The sequence below is a fragment of the Pantherophis guttatus genome, chromosome 3 (genome assembly GCF_059756535.1).
Source record: "Pantherophis guttatus breed Tessera chromosome 3, ASM5975653v1, whole genome shotgun sequence".
NCBI lineage: Eukaryota > Metazoa > Chordata > Lepidosauria > Squamata > Colubridae > Pantherophis > Pantherophis guttatus.
Window position 1 is genome coordinate 46,362,570 of NC_142065.1, and position 22,758 is coordinate 46,385,327.

The window sequence follows — 22,758 nt, forward strand, 5'->3', positions numbered from 1 at the left end:
ATGTTATGGTCTAACACCAATTTCTGATATATCATTCCTCAAATATGAATGCTACATACACTTTAACTGAAAGCCTCACTTTTAATGCATTGCTGTTTCCTCACCTGGATAGTGTGGTGGTGGGCTGCAGGTCAACATCACCCCCCAGCCCTCTGTAGCCCTCACTGGATCTCTTTCTTCTGTAGAGAATTCCTGCAGATCTAAGACATACAAACAGTCAAGTGTTTCAGATGTGAGTTAGGATGGCTAGCACTTTTAACAAATTGGTTCTTAGGGGAAATATTGCTTGCTACAGGTAATCATGTTCCCATCCTATCAAAAGGAAATTGTGGAAGCAACAGCAGGTGTCTTTAAGAGCAGTCTTTAGAGAGTCTGCTATTTTGGATTAGAGAAGTCAATGCTATCTTTCTATCCTTTTTTTTATTAGTAATTCCAATTCTAAGCACCTCTTTAAAATGAGTCACATCTGTTTGTAATCAATACAGATATAATCCCAATGTTGATCAGTAAAATATAAAAACAGCAGCAAGCTTTCCATGCAGAGGAAAGTAAATGAGTAACCTGGACTTGGAAACTCTGTGATATGATTAATAATTTTGCAACTCTTCTTGAGCTTTCAGTAGTTTAATCTGAAAAATTAGCTTTCAGTAGTTTAATCTGATTAAATTAGTTTAATCTGAAAAAGTTTTGGATCAGAAATATTAGGCAGCAAAGATAAGCATTAAATAGGGCCTACTCTCATGCATAGTTAGCATTCATGTACAGTATCATCTCATGATTTTATGGAAGAAGGAAATCAGTGTGGAAGAAGACAGTCCTTAGATCTAACTTTTATTTACCCTGTTTATAGAAAAAGGCAGCAACTGCCATTATGTAGTCTCCTAGTCCCCCATCATTTTTACAGGCTGGTATTCAGAATCATGTACCCCAAAAGAAAGTTATTTATTTACATCTACATCTTCTTTAAAATAGCTGAGGTCTCCAGCATCTTGACTAAAAATTTAATATCATGATTGTAAGAGTAAAATAAAGTGGCAGAGTTCTTGACACTGCTGTCCTTTTTGCACAGCTAATGTATTCAAAATGGGACAAATTACTTACAGCTGAAGTGAACATAAGCTTCTCTACTTATTACTTTTCCCATGGTGTTGGATGCTATGCACTGGTAGGATCCAGCATCTTTAGCTTTCACTGGATTTCTTATTACCAAGTTGCCACCATTTAACCTGTATCGTGAATCTGGCTCTATTTTGATCTCTGTTCCATTCATCTTCCACCTGCCGAAAACAATAAGATTGGGATGGAGTGAGAACACAGTAGAAGACTCACAGCTGCAGATTAGCACTATCCTGAATGGTCAATAGAGCCTATTGTTGGATAGTCATTGAATGGGAAATATTGTTTGTCTATTTCTATCAAACCCCAGTCAAAAACTGGACAAGTTATGTTTGCATTTTCTTAATATGAAAGACCGCCAACTCAGTGCTTAAATATTATTTAAGCATAACCAGAAGTATATTTTGCACCAAGATTAGGATTGTGATCCATCACTGTTCCTAAATAGCAAAGCTAGAATATCTGAAAATTCACTCTGGTTACAATTTTTTTTTGCTAGCTAGGTTTTTCTGCTTTCTACTGATTTGATATTGATGTTGATTCTTTCCTTGTTTGCTGTAATCTTATGGAAGCTGCTCAAACTTGCAATTTGTGAGCTGAAATTGAGCAAATAAATATGGAAGCATATATACTGTATACAGTATATACACACATACATTTATTCCAAAATATCATATAATCATTTATATATCGTCTCTGTGTATGTGTGTACACACACGCACACCAAAAAATCAGAGAACCATCATTTCAAATAGTGTGTTTGCAGACCTTGGTAAATTATCCATATGCTTAAAATGCTTTATGATTATTGCATACAGTATATTATGTATAAAAATAAAATCAAACATATTAGCTCAGAGATTGATACTTTTGCAAAACATGACGAGATATTTGGGGTTATCTCTAATACTTAATAGGCAATTTCTGAAAGTGATTTGAAAGTGAGGTTTGCTAACATAGTGTCCTTTAAAAGAGATTTATCTGATAAGATACAGAAAATATAGAATCTGAAATTACAAATGACAGACCAAGAGAAAAAGGGCAATTTACTGGATTTACAAAAAAAAATTAAGTTAGTTTTTAGTATTGTAATGAAAGTTCTTAAGCAAAATTATATTTTAAAAAAATTAAGCCAGGACTAAATTAAATTAAACAGGCAGCATCAGATTCAGTTACTTGGAAATAAGCACAATTAATCTACATTTGGTGATTTATTTCTAAAGAGGAATGAACAGGCTTGCACTACTTATATGTTAAATGTACAGTAATAAAATTCCCCTGGGTATGAACTAAAAAGAATTAACTATATGCTTTACCGATATATTCAGCTCTTCATTTAACTGAATGGAATATGAAATGTTTGCCTTTGTCCACATTATTGGCAGTCTAGGCAAAGATAAAGTGCCATTTGACACAAAATGTGCCCTCTGACTTTGCAATTATGCTTTCCATTAAACAAAGCAGCTGCTGGAAGTGACATCACCTATAATTTGCTGGAGGACTCGCTCTTGCTCGACACACCAACAAAATTTGCTCCTCTGTTGACCGTTCTGGAAAAAGGATATTGTGTGGCTGCTCTTCGAAGACAGGCCCATAGTTTCTCATCATAGTCTCAGCTGACTTCCAGACTATATAGGAAGATAGGGGGGGGAAACCCTTTAAAATGTACATTGTTTAATAAAATACAGAAGATAATAATTAGCACTTCATACAAAGGCTGCCTGCATTTGTTAATAATCCACTTTTCTTTCATGAAAAAGGAAAAGTTATGAGGAAGCATAAGCCCTTGCATAATTGTATCTCATCAGATAGCTGTTCTTCGTTTTTTGTATTTTCTGTCCTTTGGAATTAACAACTGCAAGCAATTTCTGTTAAACTTTCATGTGTTCCACATGGGACTTCCTGATTCACACAGAACAGAAGACATCAGAGAAACGAAGTTTTAAAAAGTTTAAAATTCCATTCTCCAATGGTTGTTTTCGCCTTCTTACTTCCAACAGTAAACCATAGTATCTTATGGGGAAAATACAGCTGGGGAAAATACAGAAGGATAAAGGTACTTATTTCATTCTGAGCTCCTATTCTTCCACTTACATCCATGAAGAATATAGGAAAAAATCTCATGCATTTATATTTATGTGTAAATGAAAGTGGTTTGACATTGTGGAATACATCAGATGTACATCTCACTAAGTGGGGCCTTCTGCATATCAACCTGAACAATCTGTCTTCTCATAAGCTAGCAAGATATACACATCCACATGCTGATAATAAAGCATTGCTGGGTTAATTAAAATAATTGCAGGACCCTTTGCTCCCTCTTAAGCATATTTATCCTATCTCAGCTGGAAATGGTCTTGTCCTTGACACTGATGGAACAAAGGATGGAATATTGGCTTAGGAAGATTGTCATCTTCTAATGACATTTCAATAGCTAAAAGCTGATGTACTCAAGTTTTTTGGTTGGGGCGGGGAGGACTGGCTAAGAGTACTCAGAATTCAATAAATAATTCATGATAATTGCACATTCAAAAGCCATTTTTGTTAAACCTCAGATTTCTGCCTGTAAATATCAATGGTATATTTGTTAAGCAAGAAAAGCCAAGCTCTACTTTCCCTCCCTGTTTTTTTCATTTTGTTTTGTTGTTGTTGCCCTCATCTTTTCCTATAATTTCTATGAATTGGAGTTGTGAAAAGGGCAAAAAGACTTGGATTTGTACCTGAGATTTCAAGGCATCAGATAAAAGGCCAAAATAACATGCATTTGGTTAAGAACGTAATGCTTGTTATCTTTATGAAGCACTTGTGATGTTATTACGTTCTTATAGAGCAAGACTGTCAAACTCCTGCCCACGGGCCAAATGTGTCATGTGCTGGCCACGCCCACACCCAGTTTAGCAAAGGGGGAAAATCCTGATATGTCATGTGATGCTGTGACATGAGTTTGACACCCTGTTATAAAGTAAATATTGAGATGGTATGGCAGAAATCTCTCATGGTCATGTCTTGTTTTTTCTAGTTATATCTATTGTATCATTAAAGCATAAACTCAGGATCTGTGGCACTCCTAAAGGCTAACATGTGCTATGAATGAGGAAGATTACGTCGAGTACTTCTAAGTACAGAAGATGAAATAGTTTTGCTGGTGCGCTTCAGATGTTTGCTGAATTGCAGTTTTCAGCAGCTCCAGCTGCGAAATTGGAATGTTAGAAATTGTTCAGTAACATCTGGAGGGATAGAAATTTTTCAGCCCTGTTTTAGTAGTATCTCAATTAAAAAAAAACAATTAGCAAGTAACATAAAACTTAGAACTAAATGAGTTAATAATTATTTGTTAATGCCTTCCTACATGGTGAAAAACTTCAGGAATCTCATACATAGGGGATGAAGGCTCTATCTATCTCCATGAAACAATTCTATCAACAATTCTCCTGGTTGCTTAAAAATAAAGGAGCTGCGGACAAAGCATATTTTCTTTATCAAACTGAATTATTCAAGCATATGTAAAGTTTCTAATAAGTATTAATATACAAAATAAGTGCTGCCACTAACTATGTTCTTTTAAATCGGTATTAGCAGAAATCCTAGCACAAAAACCAGGAAAGTACATTCAGTAGTTAAGACTATAATGCTGTGCAGTTTAAATAAGAATAGGTCCTGCTGAAATCAGAGGTCTCTACAGCTGAGGAAGCTTCATTATGATTGTGCTGTATTGCTGCAGGATACTTCTTTGGAAACAAATCCTATACTACACATAATTCCAAGTGATCAAAGATAGGATGGCCTACACCCGGATGGCAAAGAAAGCAGAAAATCAGAATAGAGCATATTGAGTTTCAATAGAGTACACAAGGATGGGCAGAACTTAAATTAGCTTTGCCTTCAACATTTTTCTGACACACTTATTCAGATCTATTTATGAGGTCTTTTAACAATTATTTCACATGATGTTTATTAGATAGTGTTTTCAATGGTCCTATTGCTGCAGTTTTTTACCATTATATAGCACTGCAGAGAAGTTTTGGTTAGACAGATCTGAGCAACAATCCCTTTAGTTCCAGATGCTGCCAAGCAAGTGATGAAGAGAGTCAGCACCCATTTTAGAACAATTCACCTTTTATTTTCTGCAGCTGTAATAGCCTTGTATATGTGCTTAGGATAGGGAAGGAGGGAGGCTTCTGGAGCAGCTCAACTTTGTAGAGCTGAAGACCTGGGCTCATGTATTGAAAATAATATTGACATTGATGAAAATATCTAGGTATTTTTACAAATCCATATTTTTATTCTCAAAAAGGTTGATCTCCCAATGGGATCAATTGGTGGATTTTCTTCTGTCTGGCTCCTTTTCATGCTCCCCATGAGGTATTTCCAGCCTTCTGGCCATCATTATACTAATCTTTTATGTCATATGTTATCAACCATTAGAAAGTGCTCCTGTAGGGCTTTGTAAATGATTTAATCCTTATGGTCTCTGCTTGAATGCAAAAAAGGAAGTCTCCTAAATTCAGCTGGTTAACAGAGAAGCCTCCTAGCATTGCCTTGATGTCATTGACATATGTGGGCCAGACTAGTTTCTACGCAAGCTAATTGCCTCCTGATCTAGGCCAAATACCTTCCCAAGAGAGCCCCCAAAACATTAAAATGTAATTAGATATTTATAAGGGACATAGAAGTTGCCTCTCCCAAGATGACGAATTAGCACCAAAGCATTATCTAATTCTCAGCCATCTGAAATGAAATGCCTTCCCATTGAGAGATCAACCTTTTAAAGCATAGCGTGAAACTTCTATCAGGAATACCATAGTTTGAATTCAATGAAAAGCAGAGGTTTGTGCATTAGGTGAAGGACAGAAAATGCAAAAGGATTCTGATATTTAGAATATCATAAATAGATAAATAATGACATTTTAAGAAAATTTCTATGTAACCCCCCCCAAAAAATAAAGCCATTTTTTCTAGTAAGATTGATATACAGTACAATGTAGTAAAAAAACAATATGTATGATTCTTTAATTTTGGTTTTTCCTACTTAGTAAAAACAAATCATTCTAAATAGTTTTATAAATTCTGCATGCAGACATATCTAAGCTACATTATAACTTATAAGTACATGATTTAAAAGGTAAACATGTGAAAGTTCTTATTAGCTGAGTTGTCCTTCTTATATACGGTAATTTAATATCCTGAATGCTACTGTAGATGAAAGTACAAATAATTTTGTTACTTAACTAGCATTAATTAGATCAGTTCTTATGCTTATCTAAATTTGAATGATCCCTTCAAAGAAACTCTTACCTGTAGAACAGATAGTTACTAATGAAAATAAGAGAAGTTCTGCAGACTTTCCCATTTGTAGACTTCAGTAGATGAAAGACAATTCAGCAAACAGAAGAACAGAGTCTGTAAGAAAATATGTGTGCAGTTGTTGATAATTCAACTGACTACCAAGCCATTGAAGCTATATTTTCAAAATTTCTTACTAGTCAGTAGCATAATCTCTTATCTCTGTTAAGTGGAATAGCTTAAACAATAGTTTACAATTAGTAAAACTTTAATAATGCTGTGCTTTGCTCTTTAAATATGCTCTAAGCCAATTCTAGGATCTCCCTTCCATTTCTCTGTAAAATATCTATTAAGAACATTAAAATATCAGATAGCCTATTTCCACAAATCAAGCTAGGCTATCAAAATATTCATATACAGGACAATGAGAAAGAAAATGATAGTTTCAGTCTTGCTTTTTACAATTCCATATCCTATTAATTTATATTAGCAGGCACTGCTAGTTTTTCTCAGAAAACTGGAAAATGTTTGACCTCATCTCCTGCCCATATCTGTATCTCCCATTTTCTAATGAAATCACATAGAAAACACAATAAGCATCCTCATATCTGTTGTCTGACTATTACTTTAGTCTGTAGGTAAAAAGATGCATTTTAATGTTTTCTCACAGAAAAAAAGAAAAAAAAAATGAAACACACACACACACAGTTCCTTGCATAACCGAAAAAGTATATTACAGTGATGCAGTTTAGCAAGAGATGAGGTGCATGATGTTGCTGATCAGATAACTCAGCTCCTAAAATAGTCTTCAGGAAGAGATTTTTTAAAGAAATTACAGATGCTTCTGGAGCTAAATAAAGTGATTCCAAAAACTGCTCTGAATGTGCTTATGGATCACAATTTTTTTTAAGAGAAAATAAAAATAGCCCTATTCAAATTATGATCTGGGATAGTTGTTAAAAATATCTAAATAGTTAAAGTCCACAACAAAATGCTATCCATGAATAGCATGGATATAACAAATGCTTACAATAAGACATATATTCAAGACTTGCAGCTTTTGTTTCTGTTGCTAAATGCTTATATATTTCCAAAACACAAACCATATTTTTATTAAGAGAACAATTTATTCTTGTAAGCAAAACAATATATAAAGACAAAAAAAAGTTAAATTCAATAATATACTGACAATGAGCTGATAATAAAAAGGAATGGGAAGTTTTTATAAAGGGAAAATGCACAAAACAAAGTAAAATAATTAATTGATATAATTTAATTGGAACAAAGACATACATGTATATATGTATATAGCCATGTATCTCAAGCAAATACAAATACTCAGGGAATATAGTCAACAAAAGGCAATAATTGGTACTATTTGAGATTGTTTTCCTTCCTTTGTTCTAATATCTTAATATAGCCCAGGAACAGAAGAAAAGCTAATTGACAAGAAACTATTCTAGTCTAGATGGACCTTTTCATGTTTCATGTTTGCATCCTTGACAGTCATCATTGATCTTCAACAGCTACTGTATACTTTCCGATATATTCCTTTGCAGACTGATTTCAATTGTCTCCCCTTATAGGATCACTCTTTGCACACAGCTGAAAAGATTCTTCTAAATTACAAAGGGAGACTTGTTGCCGCATAATAGAGAATTCTCTAAAATAGAAAATTTTAGAATCCTTTCAAACATGCAATTTTTTCTGTTATGGATGCATCTTCACTGGATCCAGAATAAAGATGAACAGTTTGATATAAGCAAGTTAATGATACCATATTCTGAACCAACAAAATACCTTCTGCAATGACTTTATTTAGAAGTTAAATAGGATTGAGAAAGGATTGAGTTCTGGGCCACAGGGCTAAAGTCCATAGCAGAATGCCAGACAGTTAGATCCCTAGCTGACTGCCTTAATAACTGTAGCCACCCACTCAAGTAGAAATGGAACAAATGTAATGTGCTAATTCCACTTGCCATTTTTTTTGCAGGATGTCCAGAAGAATGCTGTAGTTGACAATAACTATAGCTACTAGGAAGTGTAAAAGGACAAGGATGGTCATGTGCCATACATGCAAGTCCAACCACAAGTCATCATTGAGAAAAGCCACTAAATATCTCTGTCTTTATCCCATGGCTCATCTGAAATCAGATTCCTATCTGTAGGTAATACTGTCTAGAACCCTCTGTTGTTGCAGCCTTAGCCCTTTCTCAGCAATCTTCCCTAGAAAGGGGAGTTGGTGATAAGATGAAAGTTATCCAGGCTATGGAATCCAGGCCTGGCTTCTTATGAAGTCGAAAGATCAGGTGCTTTTTCAGGTTCCTGGAATCTCCCCTTCCAGCAAGATGGGCAGCCAAAACAATGGAGTTGATCTTTGAAAGCTAAACAGGGCTAGATTGAATACTTGGACTGGAGACCATATGGAAATAACAGGTGATGGGAGAAACTGAAAAGTTGCAAAAAAAATTGCAGAGCAACTTCTGCATTATTATTACCAAGTAAACTAGATGGATATATCCATAAAGCCATTTCCTGGTTTCTCCCAAGCACAATGGACTATAAACATTTAATAGGCATACAAGAATCCAGATGTCAACATCCAGACGTTTACCATGCATCTGGGAAAGTTCAAGGAAGAAGAATTACATACACTTCAGCAAGATATCTTTAATGTGAGTCTGGGGTAAATACCAAATCTTGAAAAACTGTAAGAGGAAATTCACAACTCAATTACAGTGAGTTAATTAGAGCAGAGTGATTTAACATTCAGTCTCCCAGATTTGTCTCCTCCTGGGCTAAGATGCCTTTTGTGAGATATACTATCAATTGGTGTGCCCACTATCTCTTGACTGTTTATGTTTATGTCTGTCTTCTCTTCCATGGATTTCCTAGCTTCCTAACAATCTCTCACACCAGGCTCTGAGAAGAAATGTTATTGTAGAAGAGCTAAAAAGCTATTACAAAGAATTCCAGTGATTATTATGAATTGAAACCAAGTTCAATATATAGTAAACTTGTGGTTTAGCTTTAGCATCTCTTCTTTCCACCCATGCTAGGCAATGATAGGTAAGACTGTCTCTTTTGGCCATGAGATCTAGCTTTGACCATGTTCAGATAGGATATAAGATTGTTTTCTGTGTTAAGAACAATCTCTCACAATCACAGGAGATAGCACTGCTACAACAAACAGTAATGACATCAAACAACATGTATACATCAAGCAAATGGTACAATTACAAATGTGTGTCATACTGATGGGAGTATGGAAAATATTTATTTATTTATTTATTTATTTATTTATTTATTTATTTATTTATTTATTTATTTATTTATTTATTTATTAGTTCGATTTATATGCCGCCCTTCTCCGGAGACTCAGGGCGGCTTACAATGCATTAAGCAATAGCCTTCATACTTTTATATATACCTGCTTAGGAGGGCTTTCGGCCCTAAGCGGTGTTCTTTTTTATACAAAGTCAGTTTATTGCATAAATATGGCATTTATGACATGATGTCATCTCACATAGGCCAACAATCATTCCCCTTGCCTACCTCATGGCTTGCCTGCCTCATGGCTGCCACACCCAGAGATGAGTTCAATTTGGAGACCATCTTAACCAGGGGTGAAATCCAGCAGGTTCTGACAGGTTCTGGAGAACTGGTAGCGGAAATTTTGAGCAGTTTGGAGAACCGGTAGAGGAAATTTTGAGTAGTTCAGAAAACTGGAAAATACCACCTCTGGCTGGCCCCAGAGTGGGGTGGGAATGGGGATTTTGCAGTATCCTTCCCCTGCCACACCCACCAAGCCACGCCCACAGAACTGGTAGTAAAAAATTTGGATTTCACCACTGATCTTAACCATTTAATTATTATATATTAGAATTATATTCTACCTTTTGTTTCAGAGGTTCAGTTAGACATACTGTACATGTTATAGTATAGTACATTTTTCTGTTGGTTTTTAGAACTGAAGCTTTCTGACAGCTCAAACAATGGTTAACTTATGCTGTCTGGAAATTGAAAGATGTTTGCCCACATGAACTACAATAACTTGACCTTTCTTATAATGTAAAGTTGCCAATGCAAGATGGAAAGAGGCATGACAATTCTAAAAAAGCAGGTGCATTTTAATTTCCATAAATCTGCTATCTGGATTTAGGATGTGCAGATATAATAACACCCAACCCAGCTACTTGAAGAAGCTCTCCAAATTTTAATTTTTTTAATTTAAATGTTATTCTATATTTACATCATTATTTGCTTTCCTCTGTGTATACCACGCAAGAAAGGCTTGCTGAATCCACAATGTCCAGGGCTACACTTACCACCTGCTTAGCATTTTCACACTCAGCTCTTTCTTATAAAAGAAAAGCAAAGCAAAAACAATTTCAAGGCAAGCAAATTTGAAGTGGAAATCAGGAGAGAGGAGAAAGAAAGGGCAATTTGAAAATGTTCTTGCTTTTTGCACATCAATGGGTTAATTCAGAGAAGTTTTGCTTTAACTCTTTAGCATATTATTTTAAACTCTAATGTAGAAATTATACTTAGCCATGTGAACAATCCTATAATAAGCCCTGTAAAAGAAAATAAGCATTGTCTATGCAATGAGCCACAAATGAAAGAAGGAATACAGTTTGTTTACTTCTATTGCGTTGTCACGCTCAATATGCTTGGTTTACATTGTGGAAAGACAATATTACAGAGTGACTGTTGTGGGATTAGCAGAATCAGCCACCTGAGCCCTACTGCCTTACCTCCACCGTAGCAACAAAATCTTTACTCCCACTCTCTCTATCTCTGTTTGTGCATGTGTGTGCACTTAAAATGTGATCTGATTAGAAATTCTCCTAACATTACCTTACCTTACCTTCAGTTTGTGAACAGCTATGAATTGAATAAAACAGAGCTAAAATGTTCATATATCAGAATCTTGCCTGTTTTAGCTCAGAAAGTCAAATCAGTAAAGGAATAACTACATTTAGCTAGTGAAATTTAAACCCAAAGAGAGCAGGCATATAATTATGTTCTTTCTGTCTCTCACTTGTTTGCTTTATAAAATATAGATGTTGTGCGTGAATTAGAGTGAATTTTGTCTCTTCTCTCTCTGGGTATATAGCTAAACAAACTATAGTGCCAAGGGAGTAAGTGGCTGAATAGTCAGTCACGTCATAAAGAAAACAATAGAACTGCAATAATTTTCAGCTTGTTAACTGTCCTGTCTTTTTCCTGCCTGAGGTAGGCCATGACTGACAATAGTTTGAACTGTCAGACTTGCTGTTCTGAAAGTACGGACCCTGATTTAGTTTCCTTTGCTTTCTGGGGTAAGAAATGGCCATAGTACTCAAGGTTCAATGATTTCTAAAATGATACATAAATTGGCACCCTTTTTCTTCAAAACCTCTATTTTCTTCCATGTTATAGATCAGTGAAGGATTATCTACCTGAAGACATAAGAGACTAACTAAAATGTAGCAGGTATTTTGATCTATGATGGACAGTTTCCTGTAGATCATCTGTAAACACTGTCCTCTTGACTTAAAGTCAGGCTAGACACCCCTGTTTTCTTAACTCTGCCTCACTGGTCACTATTTGCTGTATATTCCCAGGGTGGCATTGGTCCCATCTGTTCATAGCTGGTTGGCAATGAGGGTAGATGTGTGCAATCATCCGTCAACCTTTGGTGCCTCAGGATGTTTAACAACTAAATTAAGTAACAGCTAAGATGTGTGAACTTTCTGCCAGCTGTGACCACATAAGTCAAGTGGATAAAAATCATCCACCCCAAATGAATGTGTTAAGCAGGAGGAGAAAAAGTGTTGCTAAATCCAATTAAGAGATACCCCCTGCAACTCTTATAACCATAATGTGGGAATGTGGACTCACTTAGGGCTGGCAAGAGCCACATCATCTCTATAAGAGAAGCAGCTAAACTTCCATTGGATAAACACATCCATATGTCATGTGAATGACAGCTCAGAGTCTGTCCTAAAAGGGAGAAAACAAAACACTCTCACTTTAATAAAGCAACACGATTTTCCTACAAAGAAGCCATTTTCTTGTATCAATTTTTAAGGTTGTTTCATAAAGCAACAATCATACACTGAGGAAGAATCAGCAGTCAGTTTAGTTTTCTGGCCAGTCTAGCTCTTCATAAAAGCTTTCAAACATAAGGTTGTCACACTCACAGATAATATTTTAATTATTTACTTTTAAAATAAAAACTTCAAGATGTCTACAGTTTCTGAATGTTGCAATGAAGTTTGTTTTGTGGATGGCAAATGATGTGCTTTAGCATGTTGAAACAAATAAAATACTTGTTTTCTAAAACTGGAAGAAGTCACTTCATTTCTTCCTCCTCTGAGAGTTCACTCCAGAATTATTTCTGTGATAAGAAAAGTATGCAGTCAATGAAGCACATACAGTCTACCAATTCTGTGGCTTCCAGGGATTCAAGAATGGATGGAAGAAAGCATTTTGGTCATTTGGGGAAAGGGTGGTGGTCTTTAAGTAGCACAATAGATACCATATTTTTTTTTGAAGTCCCAAGGCATTCACTTCATTTTTTCAAAATTCCCCAGCCCCAAATTGGGACCCTGGATCCACCCACATTTGGAGGGCAGTTTCAAAATGCCACAAGGCACCAGGTATGGCCTTAACCTGGACTTCAACTTGTGGGAAATGAGATGGACTGATGAATACCAATGATAATGCTTCAATTCCCTAGATTAACAAATGACACTGTAGGAAAGTGTAGGAGAGTTCCACTAATCGTCAAAGAAGATTAGCTGTTTCAGAAGCACGGATGGGATACAGGAAGGGTCTATGATCAAGGAACTGATGTAATAGCCAGTGCCAGCTGAAGTTTTGGGCCTGTTCCAGGCATTATTAAATGCATGACAGCAAATTCCAATGGGAAAAATCCTAACAATCACATTAGTTTGACAATGGAACTAATTGTTCAGATAGAAAAACTCTCTGGGTATGTTCAAACACAGGCTAGAGAGCCATCTATCAGGGACACTTTAATTCAGGTTCCTGCACTGAGCATAGAATTTATTCAATAACCTAAAAGGCCCTTTCTAACTCTCTGTGTGAAATTCTGGAGCCTATACCAGGAACTTACAAAAATCTTCAATATTTATTCTTGGACCAAAAAATATCTCAACAGTTGTTTGTTTGGTTTGCTTATATCATCAGGTTTAATATACATGCGATGGTGCTACAAAAGAAAACACAGGAAAAAACCCTGAAGTACAAAAATATAATTATCTTCAAGGTTTTAAAAATGTTTTCTTGAAGCAGTTCAGTTGTGTAAGAAATAACTGGGCCACTTTATGCTTCCCAAACCTTTCAACCCAGAGAAATTAGAATGTGTTTTCTAAATTTGCTCCAACTATTCAACCGTGATTACTGGCATCAAGATGTTTATAGAATGATTCTTGTTCAATTAAAAACATCCTCTTAAATCATAGTTAAAACAATGCTACATATAGCATGGTTTTAATTGAAAACCATCCCTTTGTTTTGAAGCATTTTTTTTTCTGCATTGTACATACATATATTTTGGAATGATTCATCATCAATCAAAAAATTTCTGGGTACATAAACACACACACACACACACACACACACACACACACACACGTCTCAGGGGGATTACTTTTTAAGTATCCTTTGGGAAAGTGTTTGGAATAGGTCTCTATAAGACAGTGATGGCTAACCTTTTTGCCATCGTGTGCCAAAAGCGGGGGAACTATGAGGGGGTTGCACACGCGTGTGCCCACACCCATAATTCTATGCACCTCGCCCCCCGTGCATATGCGTGTGACCCCCCCGCTTTTGGCATGCGATAGCATTGTGGGCCCAGTAGGCCTGTTTTTTGCTCTCCCCAGGCTCCAGAGCCTTTCTAGGAGCCTGGGGAGGACAAAAACAGCCTTCCCCAGCCACCCGGAGGCCATCCGGATGCCAGAAACAGCCCATTTGCTGACTTCCAATGGGACCAGAAGGCCCATTTTTTGCTCTCTAAGAGCCTGGGGAGGGTGAAAATGGTCTCCCCCCCCGAGCCCCTCTGGAGGCGGGAAACGGTCCGTTTGCCAACTTACAAAGTTGGCAAATGGGCCGTTTCCGGCCTCCGGCGGGCCTCTGGGGTGGTGGGGAAGGCTGTTTTCGCCCTCCCCAGGCTCCTAGAGGTTCTGGAGCCTGAGCGAGCAAAAAAACGGGCCTCCCCCCCAGGCCCTCCAGAGACAGGAAACAGCCTGTTTCCCTACTTCTGGTGGGCCCAGAAAGCCCGAAAATTGGAGCTGAGCTCGCGTGCCCACCAATATGGCTCTGCGTGCCACCTGTGGCACACGTTCCATAGGTTTGCTATCATGGCTATAAGAGGTCACAATGATCAAAATCTCAAAAGTGCAGTGTGATTTTACAGAGTAGAAAGTAAGTGCAGAGAGATTTTTGTTCTTCAGCAAGTCAGTGAGAAGCATATGAATGTGAGAAAGTGTACTGCATTCTAGTTGATGTAGAGAAAACATTGGATAAAGTGAATAGGTTTTCATAGTGGAAAATCATTGTGGATTGATGACTGAATGTGACAAAAGTAATATATGCTGAAAATAATATGCAATTGCTATGTATAAGAATAAACAGAATGCATAAGAAATGACTCAACAGTGAACAGGGGGGAAAATCAAGGATATATGCTTAGCTGTTTAATGTGTTTTAACTAAGAAATGTAATCATGTTAGAAAAATGTTGGAATGTCATATTCTTGGTTGAGATCCTGAGTAACATACAATTAATATTAAAATATATGACACAAAAAGATATATATATCTGACGAATTTTATATCAAGGACCAATAATTATATTTGGTAGTAATGTATAAATGGTGGAGCTATAAAATTGTGTATGTTGGTAGAATGTTTATTGGATTGACCAATATTAAAATAAGCAGAGTCCAATAGAAAATTTGTAGATGGCCTGTGGCCTGTTGTGAGGAATGAGTGTTAAAAAGGAGAAAATGGTTATGTCTCAGAGAAAACTAAAAATAACTGTTGAGGTGCTCTCCCAATGGCTTAGTGAGAAGAGCTTCCAGCTCAACCCTGGCAAGACTGAGGGATTATAAAACTTTTCTGGTTCCAGAGATTTTTTATATTAAAATCTGACTTGGGGTAGTTCATTTTCCAAATCAAGCTTCATGCACAATTTGGGGATCCCCTTGGACTCACAACCCTTGCTCAAAGAGCAGATGGTAGCTGTGGCCAGATACAACTTTATACAGGTTTATCTTGTGCCCTAATTGCACCCATTATCTAGACAATAAGCCTTTCTATCAGTGACTCATGCCTATGTTTCAAGGATTGCCCTTGAAGAGTGTTTGAAAGCTGTTATCTGTAGTTGGTATGGACAGTTTTAGGCATTTGATGTTATTTTTATAGAACACCACTGCCCCATGAATTACAATGGTGCCCGTAGGCTTCTGGATGTAATTCAAGTACTAGTTATCACCTATAAATGGCATAGGTCAGGATATTTGCAGTGCTGCCTTTCTCGCATTGTCTCTGCTTAGCCCACAAGATGCAGCAGAGAGGGGATATTCTGGGCCTTTTCCATCAAACAATGTCACTTTTTGGATCTGGAGTTATCTGGAGTTATCTGTGCTGTGGAATAACACTCCCTGCATATCCAGAAGACCCAACTCTGTTAGCCATTTACAAGTTGTTGAAGATCTGGCTGTTGGCCTAAACATTAGTTTTATCCTTGCCATGGATTTTATGCTGCCATGGGCATCATAGGTTGTATGCTGTCATTCGTGTTTTAATTCTTGAATACTACCCAGACTATGCTATGACATGGGCAACTATGTAATTAATTTAAATTAAAAACAAAAACAAAAATTCAAGAGAAAACCTACTTTCAGGCAGCTTAGAGTTTAACCTGTTTTAATGGACATAATTGTTGCTGTCTTTTTTGTTTGTCCAACATCAGTTTTTGACAGTGGACAAGTTTACCAATAAAAATGAGCAAATACATCAGCGGCTGAAGAAAAATGGTTTGTCCAAACAGAGCAGTTTACCCTAATCACTGCTATATGTACTTTAATTCACTATGTAAATGTAAAAAAAAAGTCTCTCTCTCTCTCTCTCTCTCTGTATGCGTGTGTGTAATCAAGGACTCCACATTTTTCTTAACCCTGCTCTTATATCTTTAACAATAGCATCCCATAGAAATTAACCAATCGTATTTATTCCATTCTGGGAAAGCTCTGGTTTTCTTAAAAGCAAACAAATAAAGTCAGGAAAACAGAGTCGTAGCAGATGTAGAATTAAAAATGCATAAATGCAAATGTGTTCATTATTACTAAATTACACAGTTTGGAAAATGGAGTACGAGAGTCAAGTGATTGGCATAAAAGTGATTAATTTATCAAACAAACCCCACAATCTTTCATCTGTTCAGAGGAGAGAGTGCCCTGATGAATCCAGCAGATAAATTCATGAATAGAGTTATGAAAACAATTCTGCAGCCCTTTGAGTAGTATTCAAAGTTGGTTTATTTTTTTTAAAAATATATAGTTTTCATTTTAGTTTTATATGGATTTAGAAACAGTTAACCTGGACATTCTTTTTTTACCATTAACAGGAAAAAACACTGGAGCTAAAGATCTTGTATCATTGGTGTGTCTTTCTTCTAAGAAATCATACAAATACCTTGACCTCCACCGTCTGCAATTCATATTTAATAGCAATCTGCAGAATGATCAAGACAGTACCAAAGATGACTAGGGAATTCAGAGTTCAATACCACCCCATCCTATGGAAAAATTCTCATAAAACTATAAATAATTGGGTAAAAAGGCAGAATTCAAATGTACAAAAAGAGAAAATTGGAATTCACAGTAAGAAAGAAAGATGCAATAACAATTCTGTTATGCCTTCCTGAAAAGTATCTTTCTAAGCTCATAATCATGGGTATAAAATCGCACCTACAGGTGACTCACAGTAAAGGCACACCATTAAAATGCATCTCAGATCTTCACATGAGATGAAATTCATGAAATTCAATCTAAAACCTATCTGTACAATAAATTGGGATTAATTTCATAATCATGAAATAAAGCCTATTTCTGAACAAAAGAATCACATATCGACTTTGTGTTATGTCACTGATACACACTTCCATACTGCAATTTGCTTTAAGGTTTGAGCTATCCTCTCTGAAAATATTCCATATGGTAAGATTATATGTATTTCATGTCTTCCAAAAACATGGAAATGGCTTCTCTATAAATTAATTTCTAAAATGTTAATTGCTATATTGAAATAAAATATAGGAGAGCATGCAAAACAACTCAATACCAAGTATAACCATTTGGAAATCATTCTGGGCGATCATCAACAGGACTTACCTACCATTTAAATGTGAAATGAGCCAGATGTTAATCAGAATAGATGTAGATTGTAAGCTGTGGCTTACCAAACTAATAATGAATTAGCTGGATAATTCATCATAGAGAATTAGTAGATACAAAATGTTTTGCAATGAATATCACGTGAGTTTGACAATATAGCTGACATGTTTAATAAAATACATTCTGAACAAAGTGAGAGAGATTAAAATCATAAAGTCTACATATTATTCTTGGTTATTTGGAATATTTGGCTGATACGTTGCATTTGAAGGATGATGCTGTGATTAGCTCAGACCCAAAAGATGAAAAAGGACTCTGGTAAAAAGCACAGCAACAGAACTCGCAATAATTCTCCCTCCTCCATTCCACCCCTGACTGGAGAGTAAGCATTTGGTTTGTACCTAAAATGGATCTTCTACTATTACCTTTATGGACTCCTTTGTTTAAGCTCTTTAACTGACTCCTTAGCCTCTGATTCCTAAGGAAAAACAGAGAGTAAAGCAGAGGAATCCTAGATTATTTGGAAGCAACTGTTTCCTTGAGAGTGGCTGCTATGCCAAATGCTAAGGAATACCAGCTGAATGGGGTCCAAGTGTAAAAGCACTTGTGAACAGTTTTCCACTTGTAAAAAAACCCCCAACATTTGAGACAGCCTATCTTGCTTACCTGGATTTTTTAACCCTCCCCTGCTTTTCAACTAAACTTTCCGCTGATGACAGTGGAATGTTTCCTAACAGCCCAAATAATTAACCAACTTGCCTTTAAGAAATTGTAGGTGCTTCATCCCTAGAGCCTTTTAAGAAAAGACTGGACAGTTACCTGTCTGAAATGGTTATAGGGCAGGGCAGTGGTGGGTTTCAAAATTTTTTACTACCGGTTCTGTGGGCATGGCTTGATGGACATGGCATGGCTTGGCTTGGGGGGCGTGGCTTGGGAGGCATGGCAGGGGAAGGATACTGTAAAATCTCCATTCCCTCCCCATTCCAGGGGAAGGTTACTGCAAAATCCCCAGTTCCTCCTGATCAGCTGAGACTCGGGAGGCAGAGAATAGATGGGGGTGGGGCCAGTCAGAGGTGGTATTTACCGGTTCTCTGAACTACTCAAAATTTCTGCTACTGGTTCTCCAGAACTAGTCAGAACCTGCTGAAACCCATCTCTGGGGCAGGGGTCCCTAACCCATGGTCTGTGGGCCAGCACTGGGCCACAGCATGCCAGAAACCAGTCCACGGAAACAAGCGAAGGCCCATCCATGGGATGCAGGCAGCATGGGAAACCACGCCCCCTCCAGGCCATGGAAAAACCTCTCTCCACGGAACCGGTCCTTGGTGTCCAAAAGGTTGGGGGTCACTGGTATAGATCTGGTATAGGTCTTCTGTTTGAGCAGGGAGTTGGACTAGAAGACCTCCAAGGTCCCTTCCATCTCTATTCTGATTGATATGGTATTGTACTTTCAGCCTGGACTGGATCATACCTGTGGGGACTTAGTGTCTTTGTGGGGACTGTGTTTACTATTCTCAATCTTGGCCTTTTGACTTTTTCTGCAAGTGTGAGCTAGAACAAAGAAGGGATCTTTTTAGTTCATGAGCATGTGGAAGGCTATAATTCAGATGGGGACAAAAGGAGGTAAAGCCTCAATACTTTTTGTTTATGTGATGCTGTACTACCAATTTCCTTTCCAGAGCAGTTCTTTACAATTTGGATGCTTCTGGTGACAGATTTTTTTATCATTGGCTGAAAGAGAAGAACCAAAACCTGTTTAATTCTCCTACTTGTTTTTCAAATAGTTCAAAAATGCACCAGTGATTTATCTTTGGCTCTACTTATTGTATGCTGCAGATCACTGGGTTTTTTTTATTCTTATTTTCTTAATGGAAGCTGACTGCTGATCAAAATCAGATACTGATTAATGTCTGCTGGCTTCCCCTCATAAAGGCCATGGAACATTCATCTGTTTTAAGGCTGTAAAGTCTTCAAGATAATTACAACATTCATAGTAGGCTAATGCCCTTATTGATCAATTCAAGGTCACCAAGGAGTGTAGGACCTTTCCAATTCCCTACCACCTTTAATATGGCAAAATGATAATCAAAGGGGAGGAAAGGAGAAGGGGTTAACAGAGTTTGAAGCCATGGGTTTGCTTTGATCTCCGCTATTCAAATTAGACAGCCTAGCTCTTATTTGGATCCATATTCACTTTAGAGCAATGCATACAGGTGGACAGGAGAAGGAGACTGTTTCTATTATTAAATAAAATAGAAGCTAATTTTAGATTATGAACAAGATACAAAAAGGTCAATAAAATCAATTTGACACAGTGACTGGAAATGATTTATTCTCAGAGAATGAATATGACTACATGAGTTAAGATAGAGATCCATCAGACTAAGAACATTTCTGACAGCACTGCTCCCTCAATTTTATTTCCTTTTAAATAAATAGTAAAAGAAATAAACTTTTAAATAACTGAAATGCTGCTTTTTATTACTTGTTTTGAAAATATGGCTTCCGAAATTTAAGTTATTTCTTTCTGCTCTTCTCTGAAAGTAATGTTTTAAGATGACAGTAAAAAGTAATCCGTAAATAAATAAAAGATCAGTAAATAAATAAACTTTAAGATTATTTGAGATATGGACTGCTGCTGCTACAGTAAACTGATGTGATGTTTTATGGGGAGCAAAAAGTAGAAAAGAGCATGAAACAATTCAGGAAAATTTGTTGGAATGACAATAGGAGGATAGATCAAATCTAAGAAGCAAGAGCAGTGAATAAAGACCAAAAAAGATTTGAAGTGAAAGAAATAAGGAAGAGACTGTTTGTTTAGAATGACAGGAGAATATAGAATGTGATGCAGCCACATGCAGCACCATAGAAAGAGTTTAATTGACTCAGGAGTGTCTGCACGGTATGGTCCAAAAAGTCAAGATGGCCAGGCACATAAAAACTTGTTTTTCCCCCTTCCTTTTGCCTTCCTGTGTTTAGCCTGGACATGAAACTGAATGAGAGCCATGAGAAAAGAGAAAGAAATTTTTGAATATCAGTTCAGCTTGGGAGATTTAACTGAAATGCTTTCAAATCCAAGCTCTTTGTAAATTCCTAACGTAAATAATGAAGTATATAGCTAAGCTAACGATGAAGAATTAGCTATTTCAAATTCCAGAAAAAACTACCAAAAACCAAACAAACCCACAACTCATGGAGAAAAGAGGGAAAAAAGAAAGAATTATAACATTAATCTCCTTTTCAAGACCTCTGTTGATCACCACACTTAAACAGATGGCTCTGTTGATATTGCTCTTTCTTTACAGTCATATTGATAGGGACACTATTGAGAACATTATCCACATATGTTATCTCCATAGTCTCAAATACATACCATTGAAAATTATTTGATAATATTTTCAATAATAAATATTTTTTAATAATTTGGGAGTTGCTACTAAGAATAATGCTTCCCTCCTGGATAATTCAACAATATAATGCAGTCCCCTGTGTTTCTACTATATGACCACTCTATGGCTTTCCCTGATATAATTTCCTGCCATACAGTGTCACATTTTGAGAAAAGGAAGACCAAAATGACATACACAAAGTCAATCCTTCTGGGAAAGGATTTGGGCTTGAAGAGCAAGATACTGTAAGTAATGGAAAGTGCCATGCTTATTGTTGGTTCACAGTGAGGCAAAGATTCTCCTAGAATCCCTTTTCAAAGGAACTGTCCACTCTCGCTAACTAAACTTCAGCACATAAGTTAATAATGCTTTGACATTTGGTTTAGGCAGCTATTCCTGCCTTTTGGATCATCAGAAACTCTTTTATGGTAAGAGCTTTCCCCAAACCTGGCCTCAAAGTCTGAACACACAAGCAAGCAAGGCTTGAAATATACTTAAAATGCATGTGTTTATGAACTGCATGATCTTACTAGACAGAGGTTTCACCGAAGTGCAACCATGTTTTGACTTTGACATTCTGAAGGGAAAAAATAATTGCTATACCATGAAATACAGAATCCTTCTTGTTAAAGGACTCAATAGTATTTCTATCTCCCTTAAAATCTCTCTAACTTAGGCTATTTTCTGTTAAACAAATATAATGCTGCTTAAAAATAACCCGGGTGCATCCCTATCCAACCAGAAAAGAAAGCTGTGATTTTCACAACAAGCACAAAGCAGATGGGATCATTTGGTTCCATAAAAAGTATAGCTTCTGGCAATTTCAAGAAAAAAGAAGGGCAGTCAGATAGGGTTGCTATAGAAAATAACATGTTTTTATACTCTACAAACGATCACAGATACTGTTGATTGCTTAGACTAACTTTTCTAAATTGATACCTTTTTACATTTGCTGGATCATCTCTCACATACTCTCCAACTAACAAATCCCAAATCATTGTGTCAGCAAATTAAAAATTAGAATCACAAGAGATGCAGGACAAGTTAAAATAATAATTCTCAAGTTTGGTATAAACTATAGGATTAAGTAACATCAAGGAAAGGAATATTAAGATAAAAAATACTTTCAGATTTTCAATCCTGTTAAGTGCTATTTTTTTAAATAGAGCAAATTGACTATATATGGCAGGACCCCGCCTTCCTGACAGAATTACATTCAGGGCATGATTTTTTGTCATTAGGTCTTCATGCTGGGAAAGGCTGCTCCTACTGAGTCACAAGCTTTTTAAAAAAGATATAGCAGTCATACTAATACATAATTTTCCAGTCTTAAATAGCCCCTGCATCATATGCATATCTCTGTAGTAGATGAGGAATGGGTAGAAACAAACAAAAAGGTGGACCACTTTAAAATTTCTCCTGTATTTTGAGTTGCCTGAAATCCCAACAAATCATCACTGGCTATACCAATAAAATGTAGATATCAATATCTAGGATTCAGGTCTCCGGTATAGTAGAACTTCCCTAACTAGCCCATCAGGTAATGCATTTTTCATCAAG

The 22,758-nt window shown here is 36.6% G+C and overlaps 1 protein-coding gene across 1 annotated transcript in view; it reads right to left on the bottom strand.

Moving 5' to 3' along the window:
- CNTN2 (contactin 2) overlaps nucleotides 1–22,758 on the bottom strand; it is a 53,420-nt gene that overhangs the window by 27,836 nt on the left and 2,826 nt on the right. The window contains exons 2-5 of the mRNA XM_034414474.3: nucleotides 6,412–6,516; nucleotides 2,600–2,744; nucleotides 1,102–1,277; nucleotides 105–200 (exon numbers count right to left, since the gene is read on the bottom strand). Of these exons, the coding sequence (XP_034270365.1) occupies nucleotides 105–200; nucleotides 1,102–1,277; nucleotides 2,600–2,744; nucleotides 6,412–6,466 (472 nt within the window). The 5' untranslated portion in view covers nucleotides 6,467–6,516. The remainder of the gene's footprint in view (nucleotides 1–104; nucleotides 201–1,101; nucleotides 1,278–2,599; nucleotides 2,745–6,411; nucleotides 6,517–22,758) is intronic.